Source organism: Mustelus asterias, chromosome 1 (genome assembly GCF_964213995.1).
Source record: "Mustelus asterias chromosome 1, sMusAst1.hap1.1, whole genome shotgun sequence".
NCBI classification, from domain to species: Eukaryota; Metazoa; Chordata; class Chondrichthyes; order Carcharhiniformes; family Triakidae; genus Mustelus; species Mustelus asterias.
Window position 1 is genome coordinate 199,221,481 of NC_135801.1, and position 18,612 is coordinate 199,240,092.

At 45.7% G+C, this 18,612-nt stretch overlaps 1 protein-coding gene across 1 annotated transcript in view; it reads left to right on the top strand.

Annotated features, from left to right (window-relative positions):
- LOC144480823 (disintegrin and metalloproteinase domain-containing protein 12-like) overlaps positions 1-18,612 on the top strand; it is a 308,106-nt gene that overhangs the window by 36,894 nt on the left and 252,600 nt on the right. The window contains exon 4 of the mRNA XM_078200476.1: positions 11,139-11,217. Within this exon, the coding sequence (XP_078056602.1) occupies positions 11,139-11,217 (79 nt within the window). The remainder of the gene's footprint in view (positions 1-11,138; positions 11,218-18,612) is intronic.

The window sequence follows — 18,612 nt, forward strand, 5'->3', positions numbered from 1 at the left end:
CAGGGGAGGTAGTGGAAGCGGATACGGTAGTGACTTATAAGGGGCATCTTGACAAATACATGAATATGATGTGAATAGAGGGATATGGTCCCCGGAAGGGTAGGGGGTTTTAGTTCAGTCGGGCAGCATGGTCGGTGCAGGCTTGGTGGGCCGAACGGCCTGTTCCTGTGCTGTAATTTTCTTTCTTTCTTTGTAACACCACTTGATGAACTTCTGCCCACTTTTCATCCACCTGAATATGTAAAAGTTTCCATTTCCTCATTAAGACATCATTTCTCAGATAATATTCTGATGTACACTCAGATTCCTCTTCCGTGTATACTTTCTGATACAACTGTTTTATTTCTATTTCTTTCTGTTGCAACTCTGCCAACTTTCCCGAACTAAAAATATCCACCTCATTCTCCACCTGTTGTTATTCTTTTCCAACCATCTGATCAAAAATCATTGCTGATAATTGAACTTCAACTTTCTTATCTTCACCCTTTGATTTCTCCTCTTGTCTTAACCTGTGACATTGTGACCTTGCTACCACACAATCAGGAAACATCCAAGGATGTGTGTCCTTTAACGACTCAGTTGTTTGAGTTTCCACTTGTTAATGTGGAGGGGGATGACCCTCCAGGGGTAAGCCACGAGGACCAGATCGCCTCCACGGAGACAGGCTCAGGGGTCCGGAAGGGAAAGAAGGGGTTTAGGAGAGCGATAGTTGTGGGGGACGCAATGGTTAGAGGCACGGACAGGCGCTTCTGTGGGACTGAACGAGAATCCAGGATGGTAGTCTGCCTCCCTGGTGCCAGGGTACTGGATGTCTCCGAGAGGGTAGGAAGCATATTTAAAAAGGAAGGTAGTCAAACTGATGTGATTGTACACATTGGTGAAAATGATGTAGGTAGGAAGAGCAGGGGGGTCATACGAGAGAAATTCAGGGAGTTGGGTGCTAGGCTAAAATGTAAGACCACCAGGGTAGCAATCTCTGGACTGCTCCTGGTGTCTAGTGCAAGTGAGGCTCGGAACAGGGAGATTCTACAGTTGAACGCGTGGCGAAAGGACTGGTGCAAGAGGGAGGGTTTTAAATTCATAGATAACTGGGAAATCTTCAAGTCAGGATGGCAACTGTACAGAAAGGATGGGTTACACCTTAACTGGAAGGGAGCAAATATCCTGGCTGGGAGTTTTGCGAGAGTGTTTCGGCAGGATTTAAACTAGTGTGACAGGGGGGTGGGGAACAAAACAGGAGGTCAGTAAATACTGAGGCTGGGGTTGAGCTGGGGGCCAGGGCAAGGCTAGCTAAGAAGAGGAGCACTCTGGAGGAGGAGGACCTGACTGGGCCTGGATGTCTGGAGTGCATCTGCTTCAATGCGAGGAGTGTAACGGGTAAAACAGACGAACTTAGGGCCTTAATGCTTATGCGGAATTTGGATGTGGTTGCGGTGACGGAAACTTGGTTAAAAGAAGGACAGGACTGGCAGCTGAATATTCCGGGGTATAAGTGTTTTAGGCGAGACAGAGGAGGGGCTAAAAAAGGTGGGGGAGTAGCGATATTAGTTAAGGAGCATATTACCGCGGTGCAGAGGGTAGACAACTTAGAGGGGTCATGTACTGAGTCGCTGTGGGTGGAACTCAGAAACAGGAAGGGTGCAGTCACTATGCTGGGGCTGTACTACAGACCACCCAACAGCCCACGGGAAGTGGAGGAAAGGATATGTCAAGAGATTCTGGATAGGTGCAGAAAACATAGGGTTGTTGTAGTGGGGGACTTTAATTTCCCTGGCACAGACTGGAAAGTGCTTAGAGCTGGGGGTCCGGACGGGGAGGAATTTGTAAAATGCGTACTGGAAGGTTCTTTGGAACAGTATGTAGATAGCCCGACTAGAGACAGGGCTATACTGGACCTAGTTCTGGGAAATGAGCCCGGTCAGGTCGTCAAAGTTTCAGTAGGGGAACATGTGACAAATAGTGACCACAACTCTGTTAACTTTAGGATAGTAATGGACAAGGATGAGTGCTGTCCTACGGGCAGGGTGCTAAATTGGGGGAAGGCTGACTATAGCCGGATTAGGCAAGAATTGGTGGATGTTGATTGGGAGAGGATGTTCGAGGGTAAGTCCGCGTCTGGCATGTGGGAGTCTTTTAAGGAACTATTGATAAGGCTGCAGGATAGGCATGTGCCTGTAAAAAGGAAAGATAGGAAAGGTAGGATTCAAGAGCTGTGGATAACCAGGGAAATTGAGGATCTGATTAAAATGAAAAGGGAGGCGTACATTAAGTCCAGGCAACTAAAAACAGATGGAGCTCTGGAGGAATACAGAGAGAGTAGGAAAGAACTCAAACGGGGAGTTAGAAGGGCAAAAAGAGGTCACGAGATGTTCTTGGCAGGCAGGATTAAGGAGAATCCTAAGGCATTCTATTCATACGTTAGGAACAAAAGAGTTGTCAGGGAGAAAATCGGACCTCTCAGGGACAAAGGAGGGGAATTATGCTTAGAACCCAAGGGAATAGGGGAGATCCTAAATGAATACTTTGCATCGGTATTCACGAAGGAGAGGGGCGTGTTAACCGGGAGTGTCTCGGAGGGAGGTGTTGACCCGTTAGAGAAAATCTCCATTACAAGAGAGGAAGTGTTAGGTTTTTTAGGGAACATTAAAACTGACAAAGCCCCAGGGCCTGATGGCATCTATCCTCGACTGCTCAGGGAGACGAGAGGTGAAATTGCTGGGCCTCTGACGGAAATCTTTGTCGCTTCTTCGGACACGGGTGAGGTCCCTGAGGATTGGAGGATAGCGAATGTGGTCCCGTTGTTTAAGAAGGGTAGCAGGGATAACCCAGGATATTATAGGCCGGTGAGCTTGACGTCCGTGGTAGGGAAGTTGTTGGAGAGGATTCTTAGAGACAGGATGTATGTGCATTTAGAACGGAACAATCTCATTAGTGACAGACAGCATGGTTTTGTAAGAGGGAGGTCGTGCCTTACAAATTTGGTGGAGTTTTTTGAGGAAGTGACAAAAACGGTTGATGAAGGAAGGGCCGTGGATGTCGTCTATATGGATTTCAGTAAGGCATTTGACAAAGTCCCACATGGCAGGTTGGTTAAGAAGGTTAAGGCTCATGGGATACAAGGAGAAGTGGCTAGATGGGTGGAGAACTGGCTTGGCCATAGGAGACAGAGGGTAGTGGTCGAAGGGTCTTTTTCCGGCTGGAGGTCTGTGACCAGTGGTGTTCCGCAGGGCTCTGTACTGGGACCTCTGCTATTTGTGATATATATAAATCATTTGGAAGAAGGTGTAACTGGTGTAATCAGCAAGTTTGTGGATGACACAAAGATGGCTGGAATTGCGGATAGCGAAGAGCATTGTCGGGCAATACAGCAGGATATAGATAGGCTGGAAAATTGGGCGGAAAGGTGGCAGATGGAGTTTAATCCGGATAAATGCGAAGTGATGCATTTTGGAAGAAATAATGTCGGGAGGAGTTATACAATAAATGGCAGAGTCATCAGGAGTATAGAAACACAGAGGGACCTAGGTGTGCAAGTCCACAAATCCTTGAAGGTGGCAACACAGGTGGAGAAGGTGGTGAAGAAGGCATATGGTATGCTTGCCGTTATAGGACGGGGTATAGAGTATAAAAGCTGGAGTCTGATGATGCAGCTGTATAGAACGCTGGTTAGGCCACATTTGGAGTACTGCATCCAGTTCTGGTCGCCGCACTACCAGAAGGACGTGGAGGCATTGGAGAGAGTGCAGAGAAGGTTTACCAGGATGTTGCCTGGTATGGAGGGTCTTAGCTATGAGGAGAGATTGGGTAGACTGGGGTTGTTCTCCTTGGAAAGACGGAGAATGAGGGGAGATCTAATAGAGGTATACAAGATTATGAAGGGTATAGATAGGGTGAACAGTGGGAAGCTTTTTCCCAGGTCGGAGGTGACGATCACGAGGGGTCACGGGCTCAAGCTGAGAGGGGCGAAGTATAACTCGGACATCAGAGGGACGTTTTTTACACAGAGGGTGGTGGGGGCCTGGAATGCGCTGCCAAGTAGGGTGGTGGAGGCAGGCACGCTGACATCGTTTAAGACTTACCTGGATAGTCACATGAGCAGCCTGGGAATGGAGGGATACAAACGATTGGTCTAGTTGGACCAAGGAGCGGCACAGGCTTGGAGGGTCGAAGGGCCTGTTTCCTGTGCTGTACTGTTCTTTGTTCTCTTTGTTCTTTGTTCTTAACCACAGTCGGCATCACTCCCCCCTGTGATCCAGCTATATCGTTGCCTCAGATAAACTGTGTTCCTGGACAAGACATATTTCTCTATTGCTCCTACTTTCACTTCACCATTCTTCACTGGACTCTCCAACCTCACCTTATATAATGGAACACGACTCTTCTCACCCTGAATTCCACATATTACTACCTTTCCTGGCAATACTCCTTCAAAATTACATCACTCCTCAATTCCTACCATCAATGATTGACTTGCTCCCTGATCTCTGAATATTTTATCTTCTTGACCTCCTCCTCCTGGTACTCATGAGTAAACCTTACCCACACATTTGGGCAGCACAGTGACACAGTGGTTAGCACAGTTGCCTCACAGTGCCAGGGACCCGGGTTCGATTCCCGGCTTGGTTCCCTGCACGTTCTCCCCATGTCTGTGTGGGTTTCCTCCGGGTGCTCTGGTTTCCAAACACAGTCCAAAAGATGTGCTGGTTAGGTGCAATTCTCCCTCAATGTACCCGAACTGATGCCGGAGTGATTTGATTTGATTTATTATTATGGTGACTAGGGTATTTTCACAGTAACTTCATTGTAGTCTTCATGTAAGCCGACTTGTGACACTGACAAATAAACTTTAAATTCATTAAGGAGGTCTGACACGTTCTTATAAATCAATTCCTGACCGGACTGTACATTCTTTTGCACCTCTTTCGCTTCAACAGGGCTTTCCTTTACCACCTGAACAAACCCCACTGGTTTATCCTGTTTTATACCACATTTATCTTTCCAAAGCTTTTCTTAAACCGCCAACACTGTGACTTTACATGGTCTAATTTATTAGAGTGAAAACATCAGAGGCTTTTAATTTCTCTTCCATCCTTCTATATTTCCTTTTTAGCCAAACTGATGTCGGAAACCAAACTTTGATCTATGAGTTAATTCATTATTATCTCGCCTCGCAGTTTTAGGCCTCTGCTCTTCCACGAGTTCTCACTAAATTAGGAAGTCAATTTTTAAACTCCTCCAAAATAATTGTCTCTCTTAACAGCTTCATACGTCTGGTCTATTTTCAAAGCCCTTGTCCACCTATCAAATTTTACATACAGTAAGTAGCCTCACAACACCAGATTACAGTCCAACAGGTTCTATATATGTATATGTTCTATATTCTATATATATTTGTCATCTGATAGTGATACAAATATCTCACTAGCTCTACCCGCCAACTTTGTTTGAATCAGAAATACCCACATGGTCTGTGGCCTTTTCATTTGTTTCGTCACTTTCTCAAATTAAATGAAAAAGGCTTCTACATCCTTCTCACCAAACCTTGGCAATGCTTGGATATATTTAAATAGATCCCCACCAAGCCTTTGACTACAACGCTCTCGTTCTTCCTCACTATCTGCATCACTATGCTCAAACTGTACTTTTCCCTCTACCCTCTATCAATTTTAAATTGATGTTCACTTTTTATTTCCAGTTTCCAAAGTTCCAATTCTCTCTCTTCTTTCCTTTCCTCTCTCTTTTTCTCCTATCCTTGCCTGCAATTCAAGCAGTCTCATTTCTTTTTCTTTTTGTAACTCATTATTTTGCTTGCTGTTCCTCCCTTTGTGGCTTTTTCTATGGCAATAACCTCCCTTTCTCTGGCTTTTGCTACTCTCTCTCTTTCCTTTGCTTCAAATTCAAGCTGCTCGTTTGTAATTGAATTTTTGCCATTTTGCAATGATTTTGACTGTTTCTGGCAATTTGAAATGCAGAGCTATCACCACAATTATCTCCCCCTTCCTTACTCGGTCAGTAATGGCAACTGCAATGTTTTTATCAATTCCAAAAGCTTTGTTTTAGTCATCTTTTGTAAACTACCTTGCGTGACTTCTTCCACCCCAGGAACTTCTTAGCCTGTGAAAGAGCCATTATTCTACATGGCACTCCCTATTTAAACCTGAATACCACACCTGAAAATAAATGTGCTCATCATTCAGTGTCTTTGAGTCCAATAATCCCAAATCAATCAAGGAATATAAATTTTAATCCTGCAAAGAGCCCCCAATTGTTATAATCCAGGGCAGAAACTCCAAAGTGTCTTTTAGTGTCCCTGTATCATAAGTTTTGCACTTTGAATTTGGCGAGAGTAAGCATGAGATGTTTCACTTCAGGTATGATTCAAATGGCCCACGAGGGAGCTTTTATCAGACAAAGCTTATTTACGAATTCAGTTAACTCATAGAAAGAAAAATAGCAATAACTTTTACCAATCACAAACAAGAAAAAAAAACACAACCATGATATTATATAACCCTTGACAACTAAATGCATTGTTCCAATACAACAAACCTCCTTATAAACATACACTGTCCACTGGTTTAGCACAGAAAATAAGAATGCTCACGTGATTTTGGAAATTAGTCCTTTGGTTGGAGAATTGAAACTCTGACTTCCCAGCCTTGTAACTTCCAGCAGACCCCAAGGTACAGGTAAAACCATTGCTGGCATCTAGCTTTTTTGTGGAGATGCCGGTGTTGGACTGGAGTAAACACAGTAAGAGTTTTAACAACACCAGGTTAAAGTCCAACAGGTTTATTTGGTAGCAAATGTCATTAGCTTTTGGAGCACTGCTCCTTCCTCAGATGGAGTGGATATCCACTCTATCTGAAGAAGGAGCAGCGCTCCGAAAGCTAATGGCATTCGCTACCAAATAAACCTGTTCGACTTTAACCTGGTGTTGTTAAAACTCTTACTGTATCGAGCTTTTATTCAGAAAACCACTGCAAGGGACAGAGGCGATCCTTGCCTCCAGTTACTCACGAGCAAAGCACCAACAACAGAATTTTCACTCCAGAGAGAGGCAAGAAAACCTGCTTCCAGTCTGCTATCCAAACAGCTTCAAACTAAAACAGCAGCCAGCAGCCAAACTGAAAGCAAAAAAACTCTTGTCAGCTGACCTGTCAATCATTCTTCCCCCCCAACAATTCAACAGGGTCATAAACTCAATAAACTCCAGGACATCGCATTAGGCCCAGATAAAAAATAAACAAAATCCCATTTAAACCATTTAATCAGCAATAAAAGGACACCTAATCAGGCAGATCGTTGCTGGATGATAACTGCAGGGAGAATGTTTAAAAAATATACTTCTTAAAGGCACAGTGCCATCACATCCATCAGACTTCTACTCTTGAGGTTTATGTGATCAGCGGTGGTCACATGAAAACTATTCTCTGCACTCAGCATTTGATTTGTTGTGCCCATCCAAGGGGTCACTCACTCTCTTGTGGCTCCAAGAGCATCTCAGCATCAGCTAGGGACCAGTCCTAGATGCACTTCCTCCTTTGACATCAGGATAGTGAAATATTGGAAGCTGTCATCCATCTTGGTTTTCCATAAGATTTGTATGTTCTTTTCCTATGAGCTATAATTTTCCCATTAAGGACAGACAACGTTGGCGGCAACCTGACTGCCTATCATGTGTGCACAGAGATGTCTCTGACATTCAAGCTGCGATGGAGTCAACTCTGACTGACTGGTACTTTCCACCGAAAGGCTTTAGACAGCAATGCCGCAGCCTTGGCATTGCCAGTAACTGAGCTGGTGGGGAGGGAGGCATTTGATTACTAACCTTTTTCACCTTGACAGAATGCCTGAGGATATTGATTATTTTCAAGAATTAAGGCAACGTGTGAAGAAAGATTCTGTGGCTGCTGGCCACATTATATTACAAGAGAGGAAGTGTTAGGTTTTTTAGGGAACATTAAAACTGACAAAGCCCCAGGGCCTGATGGCATCTATCCTCGACTGCTCAGGGAGACGAGAGATGAAATTGCTGGGCCTCTGACGGAAATCTTTGTCGCTCCTTTGGACACGGGTGAGGTCCCTGAGGATTGGAGGATGGCGAATGTGGTCCCGTTGTTTAAGAAGGGTAGCAGGGATAACCCAGGATATTATAGGCCGGTGAGCTTGACGTCCGTGGTAGGGAAGTTGTTGGAGAGGATTCTTAGAGACAGGATGTATGTGCATTTAGAATGGAACAATCTCATTAGTGACAGACAGCATGGTTTTGTAAGAGGGAGGTCGTGCCTTACAAATTTGGTGGAGTTTATTGAGGAAGTGACAAAAACGGTTGATGAAGGAAGGGCCGTGGATGTCGTCTATATGGATTTCAGTAAGGCATTTGACAAAGTCCCACATGGCAGGTTGGTTAAGAAGGTTAAGGCTCATGGGATACAAGGAGAAGTGGCTAGATGGGTGGAGAACTGGCTTGGCCATAGGAGACAGAGGGTAGTGGTCGAAGGGTCTTTTTCTGGCTGGAGGTCTGTGACCAGTGATGTTCCGCAGGGCTCTGTACTGGGGCCTCTGCTATTTGTGATATATATAAATGATTTGGAAGAAGGTGTAACTGGTGTAATCAGCAAGTTTGCGGATGACACGAAGATGGCTGGACTTGCGGATAGCGAAGAGCATTGTCGGGCAATACAGCAGGATATAGATAGGCTGGAAAATTGGGCGGAGAGGTGGCAGATGGAGTTTAATCCGGATAAATGCGAAGTGATGCATTTTGGAAGAAATAATGTTGGGAGGAGTTATACAATAAATGGCAGAGTCATCAGGAGTATAGAAACACAGAGGGACCGAGGTGTGCAAGTCCACAAATCCTTGAAGGTGGCAACACAGGTGGAGAAGGTGGTGAAGAAGGCATATGGTATGCTTGCCTTTATAGGACGGGGTATAGAGTATAAAAGCTGGAGTCTGATGATGCAGCTGTATAGAACGCTGGTTAGGCCACATTTGGAGTACAGTGTCCAGTTCTGGTCGCCGCACTACCAGAAGGACGTGGAGGCATTGGAGAGAGTGCAAAGAAGGTTTACCAGGATGTTGCCTGGTATGGAGGGTCTTAGCTATGAGGAGAGATTGGGTAGACTGGGGTTGTTCTCCTTGGAAAGACGGAGAATGAGGGGAGATCTAATAGAGGTGTAGAAGATTATGAAGGGTATAGATAGGGTGAACAGTGGGAAGCTTTTTCCCAGGTCGGAGGTGACGATCACGAGGGGTCACGGGCTCAAGCTGAGAGGGGCGAAGTATAACTCAGATATCAGAGGGATGTTTTTTACACAGAGGGTGGTGGGGGCCTGGAATGCGCTGCCAAGTAGGGTGGTGGAGGCAGGCACGCTGACATCGTTTAATACTTACCTGGATAGTCACATGAGCAGCCTGGGAATGGAGGGATACAAACGATTGGTCTCGTTGGACCAAGGAGCGGCACAGGCTTGGAGGGCCGAAGGGCCTGTTTCCTGTGCTGTACTGTTCTTTGTTCTTTGTCCTTCTCTGTGATCTCCGTTCAGGCTTCCTCTTGCTGCTACATCAGATTTCTTCACCTGTCCTGGGCAATCAGGACCTTCCACCTTGTCTCAATAGTCTGGAGGAGCACACACCGAGAAGCATCAGTAAACAGCGAAGTCACCTTGGAATGTCCAAATATCTCAGTATGATCCTCAGTTTCAAGGGCTCTCCAGGACTGCTTCCTTTCAACATAAAGGTTACCTTTTCCATATGGTGCCAGCATTGCTTGTTATGAGGTTCCATGCCAACTGTGCTGCCCCAGTGGATAGATTCCACACTTTTTTTTAGAGCATTACAGCGCAGTACAGGCCCTTCAGCCTTCGATGTTGCGCCGACCAATGAAACCAATCTAAAGCCCATCTAACCTGCACTTAGCCACAGTTTGGCCAACTCTACTGCGTTTTCAGCAGTTAATTAGCCAACACTGGTAGAATACAAAACTTTAGACTGGCTGCACCCCAATCCTGTTCCATCATAGTCCCAACCTCGTTCTTCTAACCAAATTCCATTCTCTGTCTCTTCCAGTTCTCTCATTATCCAGTTTCTCCTTTTCCCCCATGCCGACACTCTAGTTAAGAAAACCCACCGGCGCCTCTTCTTTCTCAGAAGACTGAGGAAATTTTATACGTCAGCTACGACTCTCACCAACTTTTAGAGATGCACCAGCATTCTTTCTGATTGTGTCACAGCTTGTTATGGCCCCTGCTCTGCCCAAGACCGCAAATAATTACAAAAGGTCGTGAATGTAGCCCAATCCATCACGCAAACCAGCCTCCCATCTATTGACTCTGTCTACACTTCCCGCTGCCCCGGCAAAGCAGGCAGCATAATTATGGACCCCACGTACCCTGGACATTCTCTCTTCCACCTTCTTCCTTCGGGAAAAAGATACAAAAGTCTGAGGTCACATACCAACCAACTCAAGAATAGCTTCTTCCCCGCTGCCGTCAGACTTTTGAATGGACCTACCTCGTATTAAGTTGATCTTTCTCTGCACCCTTGCTATGACTGTAACACTACATTCTGCACCCTCTCGTTTCCTTCTCTATGAACGGTAAGCTTTGTCTGTATAGCATGCAAGAAACAATACTTTTCACTGTATACTAATACATGTGACAATAATAAATCAAATCAAATCAAATCGATTCCCAACCCGCTGCTGGATTTGTTGAACTCTGCATGATAAAAGTGCTGTATTTGTAGAGAGAACCCTGATCTTCTACATATCATTGCTCCATGAGAGAGGAGATTAGCTGTAAGATGAGAGAAGTCTGATTTCTTTTCTTTGTTCAACCAGAACAAAAGTTGGGGAAAGTCTGACCAAAAAGTAAACCTTTCCTTCTAAGCCAGATCATTAATCCTAAAATAGAAGCTTATGCTGCATCAGAAGACTCGAGTTTGTTTCAAGTAAAATGATTGGTTTGACACTCTCAGGATCTGACATGGTGCATTGTTCATGGGCCAAACAGCTTTCTGTTTCGATACTCACAAAGTCAGACAGGGTGTATTGTCCACGGACAGAACAGTGCTGAGACTCTGCCATTCAATCTAATTCTGTTGAAACTTGATCTGTTCCATTTTTTCCACAGTTTGCTTTTGCCAAGAGGGTTCCAAGTATCGTACTATGATTCAAATGGGACTCTGGTGACAGAAAAGGACACTGAATTGGTGAGAAATCTCTTGCAAACTGAAACCAGATTGAGGTCCATTTAATTTTTAAATGCAATTATTGTGCACTTATTTTGACCTTTATTTCCTCCCCACCTCTCTGGTTTTATAGGTCGCAGAGTCTTCTATAGTTATATGCATTGTAAAAAAGGTGGCAAAACGAGGAATAGGCCTGTGTAGGCACTTAAAGGGAATTTATGTATTGTGGCTGGGGCATGGCTGAGGTATAAATGAATGTTTTACATCCCTCCTTACCAAGGAGGTGAGTGCTCCCTAGTGCATGTTGACAGGTGAGGAAACTCTGTCCTGAGAAGTTTTTAAAATGGATGAGGAGGAAGTGCTGAATATACTGTTGGTACTTAAAGGTCATGATGTGGAGATGCTGGCGTTGGACTGGGGTAAACACAGTAAGAAGTTTAACAACACCAGGTTAAAGTCCAACAGGTTTATTTGGTAGCAAAAGCCACACCAGCTTTCGAGGCTCTAAGCCCCTTCTTCAGGTGAGTGGGAATTCTGTTCACAAACAGAACTTATAAAGACACAGACTCAATTTACATGAATAATGGTTGGAATGCGAATACTTACAACTAATCCAGTCTTTAAGAAACAAAACAATGGGAGTGGAGAGAGCATCAAGACAGGCTAAAAAGATGTGTACTTAAAGTACTTAAAGTACAAAGTACTTAAAGGTGACAAGGCACCAGCACCAGTTGAGATGCATTAGCTGTAAGATGAGAGAAGCATTTAGCACTTTTGTGGGGCGGCACGGTAGCACAGTGGTTAGCACTGCTGCTTCACAGCTCCAGGGACCTGGGTTCAATTCCCAGCTTGGGTCACTGTCTGTATGGAGTTTGCACATTCTCCTCGTGTCTGCGTGGGTTTCCTCCGGGTGCTCCGGTTTCCTCCCACAATCCAAAGATGTGCGGGTTAGGTTGATTGGCCATAAAAAAATTGCCCTTAATGTCCTGAGATGCGTAGGTTAGAGGGATTAGTGGGTAAATATGTAGGGTTATGGGGGTAGGGCCTGGGTGGGATTGTGGTCGGTGCAAACCCGATGGGCCGAATGGCCTCTTTCTGTGCTGTAGGGTTTCTAAGATTCTAAGATCTAAGATTGAAGCAATAAGATGCAAAGGAAAATGCTTGAATCTATCATCAAGGAAGAAATAGTGAGACAGTGGATATAAATTGTCCCATTGGTAAGACGCAGCATGGGTTCATGAGGGGCAGGACATGTTTGACTAATTTGGTGGAATTCTTTGAGAACATTACATGTGCAGTGGACAATGGGGAATCTGTGGATGTGGTGTATCTGGATTTCCAGAAAGCATTTGCAAGGTGCCACACCAAAGACTGCTACATAAGATAAAGGTGCATGCTGTTACAGGTAATGTATTAGCATGGATAGAGGATTGGTTAACTAACAGAATGCAAAGATTGGGGCTAAATGGGTGTTTTTCTGGTTGGCGATCAGTGACTAGTGGTGTGCCTCAGGGATCAGTGTTGGGACCGCAATTGTTTACGATTTACATAGATGATTTGGAGTTGGGGACGAAGTGTAGTGCGTCAAAATTCGCAGATGACAATAAGATGAGTGGCAGAGCAAAAGGTGCAGAGGACGCTGAAAGTCTGCAAAGGGATATAAATAGTCTGTGAGTGGTCGAGGGTCTGGCAGATGGAGTACAATGTTGGTAAATATGAGGTCATCCATTTTGGTAGGAATAACAGGAAAATGGACTATTATTTAAATAGTACAAAATTGCAGCATGCTGCTGTGCAGAGGGACCTGGGTGTCCTTATGCATAGAGTCATCGAGTCATCGAGGTTTACAGCATGGAAACAGGTCCTTCGGCCCAACTTGTCCACGCCACCCTTTTTTTTTAAACCCGTAAACTAATCCCAATTGCCCGCATTTGGCCCATATCCCTCTATATCCATCTTACCCATGTAACAGTCTAAATGCTTTTTAAAAGACAAAATTGTACCTGCATCTACTACTGCCTCTGGCAGCTTGTTCCAGATACTCAACACCGTCTGTGTGAAAAAGTTGCCCCTTTGGACACTTTTGTATCTCTCCCCTCTCACATTAAACCTATGCCCTCTAGTTTTAGACTCCCCTACCTCTGAGAAAAGATATTCACTTTCTAGCTGATCGATGCCCCTTATTATTTTATAGACCTCTATAAGATGACCTCTCAGCCTTCTACGCCCCAGAGAAAAAGGTCCCAGTCTATCAAGCCTCTCCTTATATCTCAAATCATCAAGTCCCGGAAACATCCTAGTAAATCTCTTCTGCACTCTTTCTAGTTTAATAATGTCCTTTCTATAATAGTGTGACCAGACCTGTACACAGTATTCCAAGTGTGGCCTTACCGATGTCTTGTACAACTTCAACAAGACCTCCCAACTCCTGTATTCAATGTTCTGACCAATGAAACCAAGCATGCTGAACACCTTTTTCACCACTCTATCCACCCGTGACTCCATTTTCAAGGAGCTATGAACATATACCCCTAGATCTCTTTGTTCTGTAACTCTCCCCAACGCCCAACCATTAACTGAGTAAGTCCTGGCCTGGATCAATCTTCCAAAATGCATCACCTCACATTTATCTAAATTAAACCCCATCTGACATTCGACAGCCCACTGGCCCAATTGATCAAGACCCTGTTGCAATCCAAGATAACCTTCTTCACTGTCCACTATGCCACCAATCTTGGTGTCATCTGCAAACTTACTAACCATGCCTCCTATATTCTCATCCAAATCATTAATATAAATGACAAATAACAGTGGACCCAGCACCGACCCCTGAGGCACACCGCTGGTCACAGGTCTCCAGTTTGAAAATCAACCCTCTACAACCACCCTCTGTTTTCTATCATCAAGCCAATTTTGTATCCATTTAGATACCTCACCCTGGATCCCGTGAGATTTAACCTTATCAAAAGTGCAACTCCTCCTCTTTTACCTCCTGGTTCTATCTTTCCTGTAGCACGGAAAGGCGGCACGGTAGCACAGTGGTTAGCACTGCTGCTTCACAGCTCCAAGGTCCCGGGTTCGATTCCCGGCTCGGGTCACTGTCTGTGTGGAGTTTGCACATTCTCCTCGTGTCTGCGTGGGTTTCCTCCGGGTGCTCCGGTTTCCTCCCACAGTCCAAAGATGTGCGCGTTAGGTTGATTGGCCAGGTTAAAAATTGCCCCTTAGAGTCCTGGGATGCGTAGGTTAGAGGGATTAGTGGGTAAATATGTGGGGATAGGAGAATAGGGCCTGGGTGGGATTGTGGTCGGTGCAGACTCGATGGGCCGAATGGCCTCCTTCTGCACTGTAGGGTTTCTATATGTTCTGTTTATCTGTACCCTGGAACATTGAGCTGCCAGTCCTGTCCCTCCCTTAGCCATGTTTCAGAGGATGCAGCAGGATGCAGGATATAGGTCAGTTGAAGACTTGGGCGGAGAGATGGCAGATGGAGTTTAATCCGGACAAATGTGAGGTAATGCATTTTGGAAGGTCTAATACAGATAGGAAATATACAGTAAATGGCAGAACCCTTAAGAGTATTGATAGGCAAAGGGATCTGGGTGTACAGGTACACGGGTCACTGAAAATGGCAATGCAGGTGGAGAAGGTAGTCAAGAAGGCATACGGCATGCTTGCCTTCATCGTCCGGGAGCATTGAGTTTAAAAATTGGCAAGTCATGTTGCAGCTTTATGGAACCTTAGTTAGGCCGCACTTGGAATATAGTGTTCAATTCTGGTCACCACACAACCAGGATGTGGAGGCTTTGGAGAGGGTACAGAAAATATTTACCAGGATGTTGTCTGGTATTGAGGGCATTAGCTATGAGGAGAGGTTGGAGAAACTTGGTTTGTTCTCACTGGAGCGACGGAGGTTGAGGTGTGACCTGATAGAAGTCTACAAGATTATGAGAGGCATGGATAGAGTGGATCGTCAGAAGCTTTTTCCCAGGGTGGAAGGGTCAACTAATAGGGGGCATGGGTTTAAGGTGTGAGGGGCAATGTTTAATGGAGATGTATGAGGCAGACTTTTTACACAGAGAGTAGTGGGTGCCTGGAACTCGTTGCCGGGGGAGGTAGTGGAAGTGGATACGGTAGTGACTTTTAAGAGGCGTCTTGACAAGTACAGGAATAGGATGTGAATAGAGGGATATGGTCCCCAGAAGGTTCGGGGGTTTTTGTTCAGTCGGGCAGCATGGTCAGTGCTGGCTTGGAAGGCCGAAGGCCCTGTTCCTGTGCTGTAATTTTCTTGGTTCTTTGTTTCAGTAATTGCAATGATATCCCAGTCCCACGTACCCATCCATGCCTTGAGTTCATCTGCCTTGCCCGTCAGGCCTCTTACATTGAAATAAATGCAGTTTAATCAGGACTTCCCTTGCTCTCTGTCTTGCTTTTGCCTGATCTGTCTGGTACTAGGATTACTGACACTGCCTTTACTACTTAATGTGCTCTCTATAACTTCTTTGCTGTCCTCACACTTCTCTTCTGTCTCCCTACTGCTTTGGGTCCCACCCTCCTGCCAAACTAGTTTAAACCCTCCCGAGTGGCTCTAGCAAATCTCCCTGCCAGGGATATTAGTCCCCCTCCAGTTCAGGTGTAACCCGTCCCTCTTGAACAGGTGACCCTTCCACAGAAGAGATCACAATGATCCAAAAATCTAAATCCCTGCCCCCTGCACCAGCTCTCAAGCCATGCATTCATCTGCCAAATCCTCCTATTCCTACTCTCACTAGCATGTGGCACCAGTAGCATTCCAGAAATTACTAACTTTGAGGTCCTGCACGTTAGCCTTCTGCCTAACTCTCTATATTCACATTTCAGGACTTCATCCCTTTTCCTACCTATACCATTGGTACCAATATGGACAACACCCTCTGGCTGCTCACCCTCCCCCTTAAAAATGTCCTGCAGCAGCTCAGAGACGTCCTTGACCCTGGTACCAGGAGGCAACACACCATCCTGGAGTCTCGATCGCGGCCACAGAAATGCCTGTCTGTGCCTCTATCTAGCGAGTCCCCTATTACTACAGCTCGCTTGCTCTTTGCCCGACACTGCTCCACAGCAGAACCAGGTATGGTGCCAGAGGCCTGGCTGCTGCTGGTATCTTCCCCTGACAGGCTGTCTCCCTCAACAGTATCCAAAACGGCATACCTGTTTGAAAGGGGAATAGGCACAGGAGACTCCTGCACTACCTGCCTGCCTCTCCTGGCGGTCTCCCATCTACCTGACTGAACCTTTGGTGTGACAACCTCCCTGTAACTCGTGTCTATCACACTCTCTGCCTCCTATATACTGTGCAGTGCATCCACCTGCCTCTCCAACCGAACAATGCGGTCTGTGAGGAGCTGCAGCTGGACACACTTGTTGCAGACAAAGTTGTCAGGGATACTAGATTGCTCCCTAATTTCCCATATCTGGCAGGAGGAGCATACCACTGCCCTAGCTGCCATACTGCCTTTATACATGTAAAAGGATAAAAGAATGAATCACAAAAGGTTGGTTTGCAGGTGCAGCAGGTAACTAAGAAGGCAAATGGAATTTTGTCCTTCACTGTTCGAGGGATGGAGTTTAAAAACACCGAGGTTATATTACTGCTGTATAAGGTGCTGGTGAGGCCACACCTGGAGCACTGTGTACAGTTCTGGTCTCCTTACCTGAGAAAGGATATACTGGCACAGGAGGGGGTGCAGAGGAGATTCACTAGGTTGATTCCGGAGTTGAGAGGGTTGGCTTATGAGGAGAGACTGAGTAGACTGCATCTATACTCATTGGAATTCAGAAGAATGAGGGGAGATCTTACAGAAGCAAAGAAGATTATGAAGGGAATAGAGAAGGTAGAAGCAGGGGATTTGTTTCCACTGGCAAGTGAAACTAGAACGAGAGGCATGGCCTCAAAATTAGCTCAGGGGGTTAAAAAAAAAGAGCGGCATGGACAAATTGGGCCAAAGGGGCTGTTTCCATGCTGTAAACCTCTAAGACTCTAAAATAAGGGAAAGCAGATTTAGGATTGAGTTGAGGAGGAACTTCTTCACACAAAGGGTTGTGAACCTGTGGAATTCCCTACCGAGTGAAGCAGTTGAAGCTGCTACATTGAATGTTTTTAAGGCAAGGATAGATACATTTTTGAACAGTAAATGAATTAAGGGTTATGATGAGCGGGCGGGTAAGTGGAGCTGAGTCCACGAAAAAGATCAGCCATGATCTTATTGAATGGCGGAGCAGGCTCGAGGGGCCAGTTGGCCTACTCCTGCTCCTAGTTCTTACGAAGTACATTGAAGGAAGTGAGAATGGAGATTGCAGAAGCACTGGCCAGAATCTTCCAGCCATCTCTGGGCTCAGGGGTGTTTCCAGAGAACTGGGGAATTACAAATGTTACATCCTTGTTCAAAAAAAGTTTTAAGGATAGACCCAGCAATTACAGGCAAGTCAGCTTAATGTCAGTGATGGGCAAGCTTCCACAAACAGTTATTCAGGATAGATTAGTATCCCATGGAAAATGTGGGTTGATTAGGAGGATCCAGCATGGATTTCTGAAGGGGAAATCATCTCAGGGTGCGGAAGAGGTCAGAGGGTGGTGGTGGGGGAGGGGGGGGGGGGCAGAGGGAGGTGGAAGGGGGGAGGCAAGGTGGAGAGTGGGAGTAGAGAATGGAAAAATAGAAATGAGAAAGATGATGACAATGGGTGAATGGGATGAAAAGAACAAATAAAATGAAAGGAAATGGAGGGATGGGTTGGTAAGTTTGCCGACGACACAAAGGTTGGTGGGGTTGGGGATAGTCTGGAGGGATGTCAGAAGTTACAGAGGGACATAGATAGGATGCAAGACTGGGCGGAGAAGTGGCAGATGGACTTCAACCCAGATAAATGCGTCGTGGTCCATTTTGGCAGGTCGAATGGGATGAAGGAGTACAATATAAAGGGAAAGACTCTTAGTACTGTAGAGGATCAGAAGGACCTTGGGGTCCGGATCCATAGGACTCTAAAATCGGCCCCGCAGGTGGAGGAGGTGGTTAAGAAGGCGTATGGTGTGCTGGCCTTTATCAATCGAGAGATTGAGTTTAGGAGTCCGGGGATAATGATGCAGCTATATAAGACCCTCGTCAGACCCCACTTGGAGCACTGTGCTCAGTTCTGGTCGCCTCATTACAGGAAGGATGTGGAAAAGATTGAAAGGGTGCAGAGGAGATTTACAAGGATGTTGCCTGGATTGAGTGGCATGCCTTATGAGGATAGGCTGAGGGAGCTCGGTCTTTTCTCCTTGGAGAGACGTAAAGACTTACCTGGATAGTCACATGAGCAGCCTGGGAATGGAGGGATACAAACGATTGGTCTAGTTGGACCAAGGAGCGGCACAGGCTTGGAGGGCCGAAGGGCCTGTTT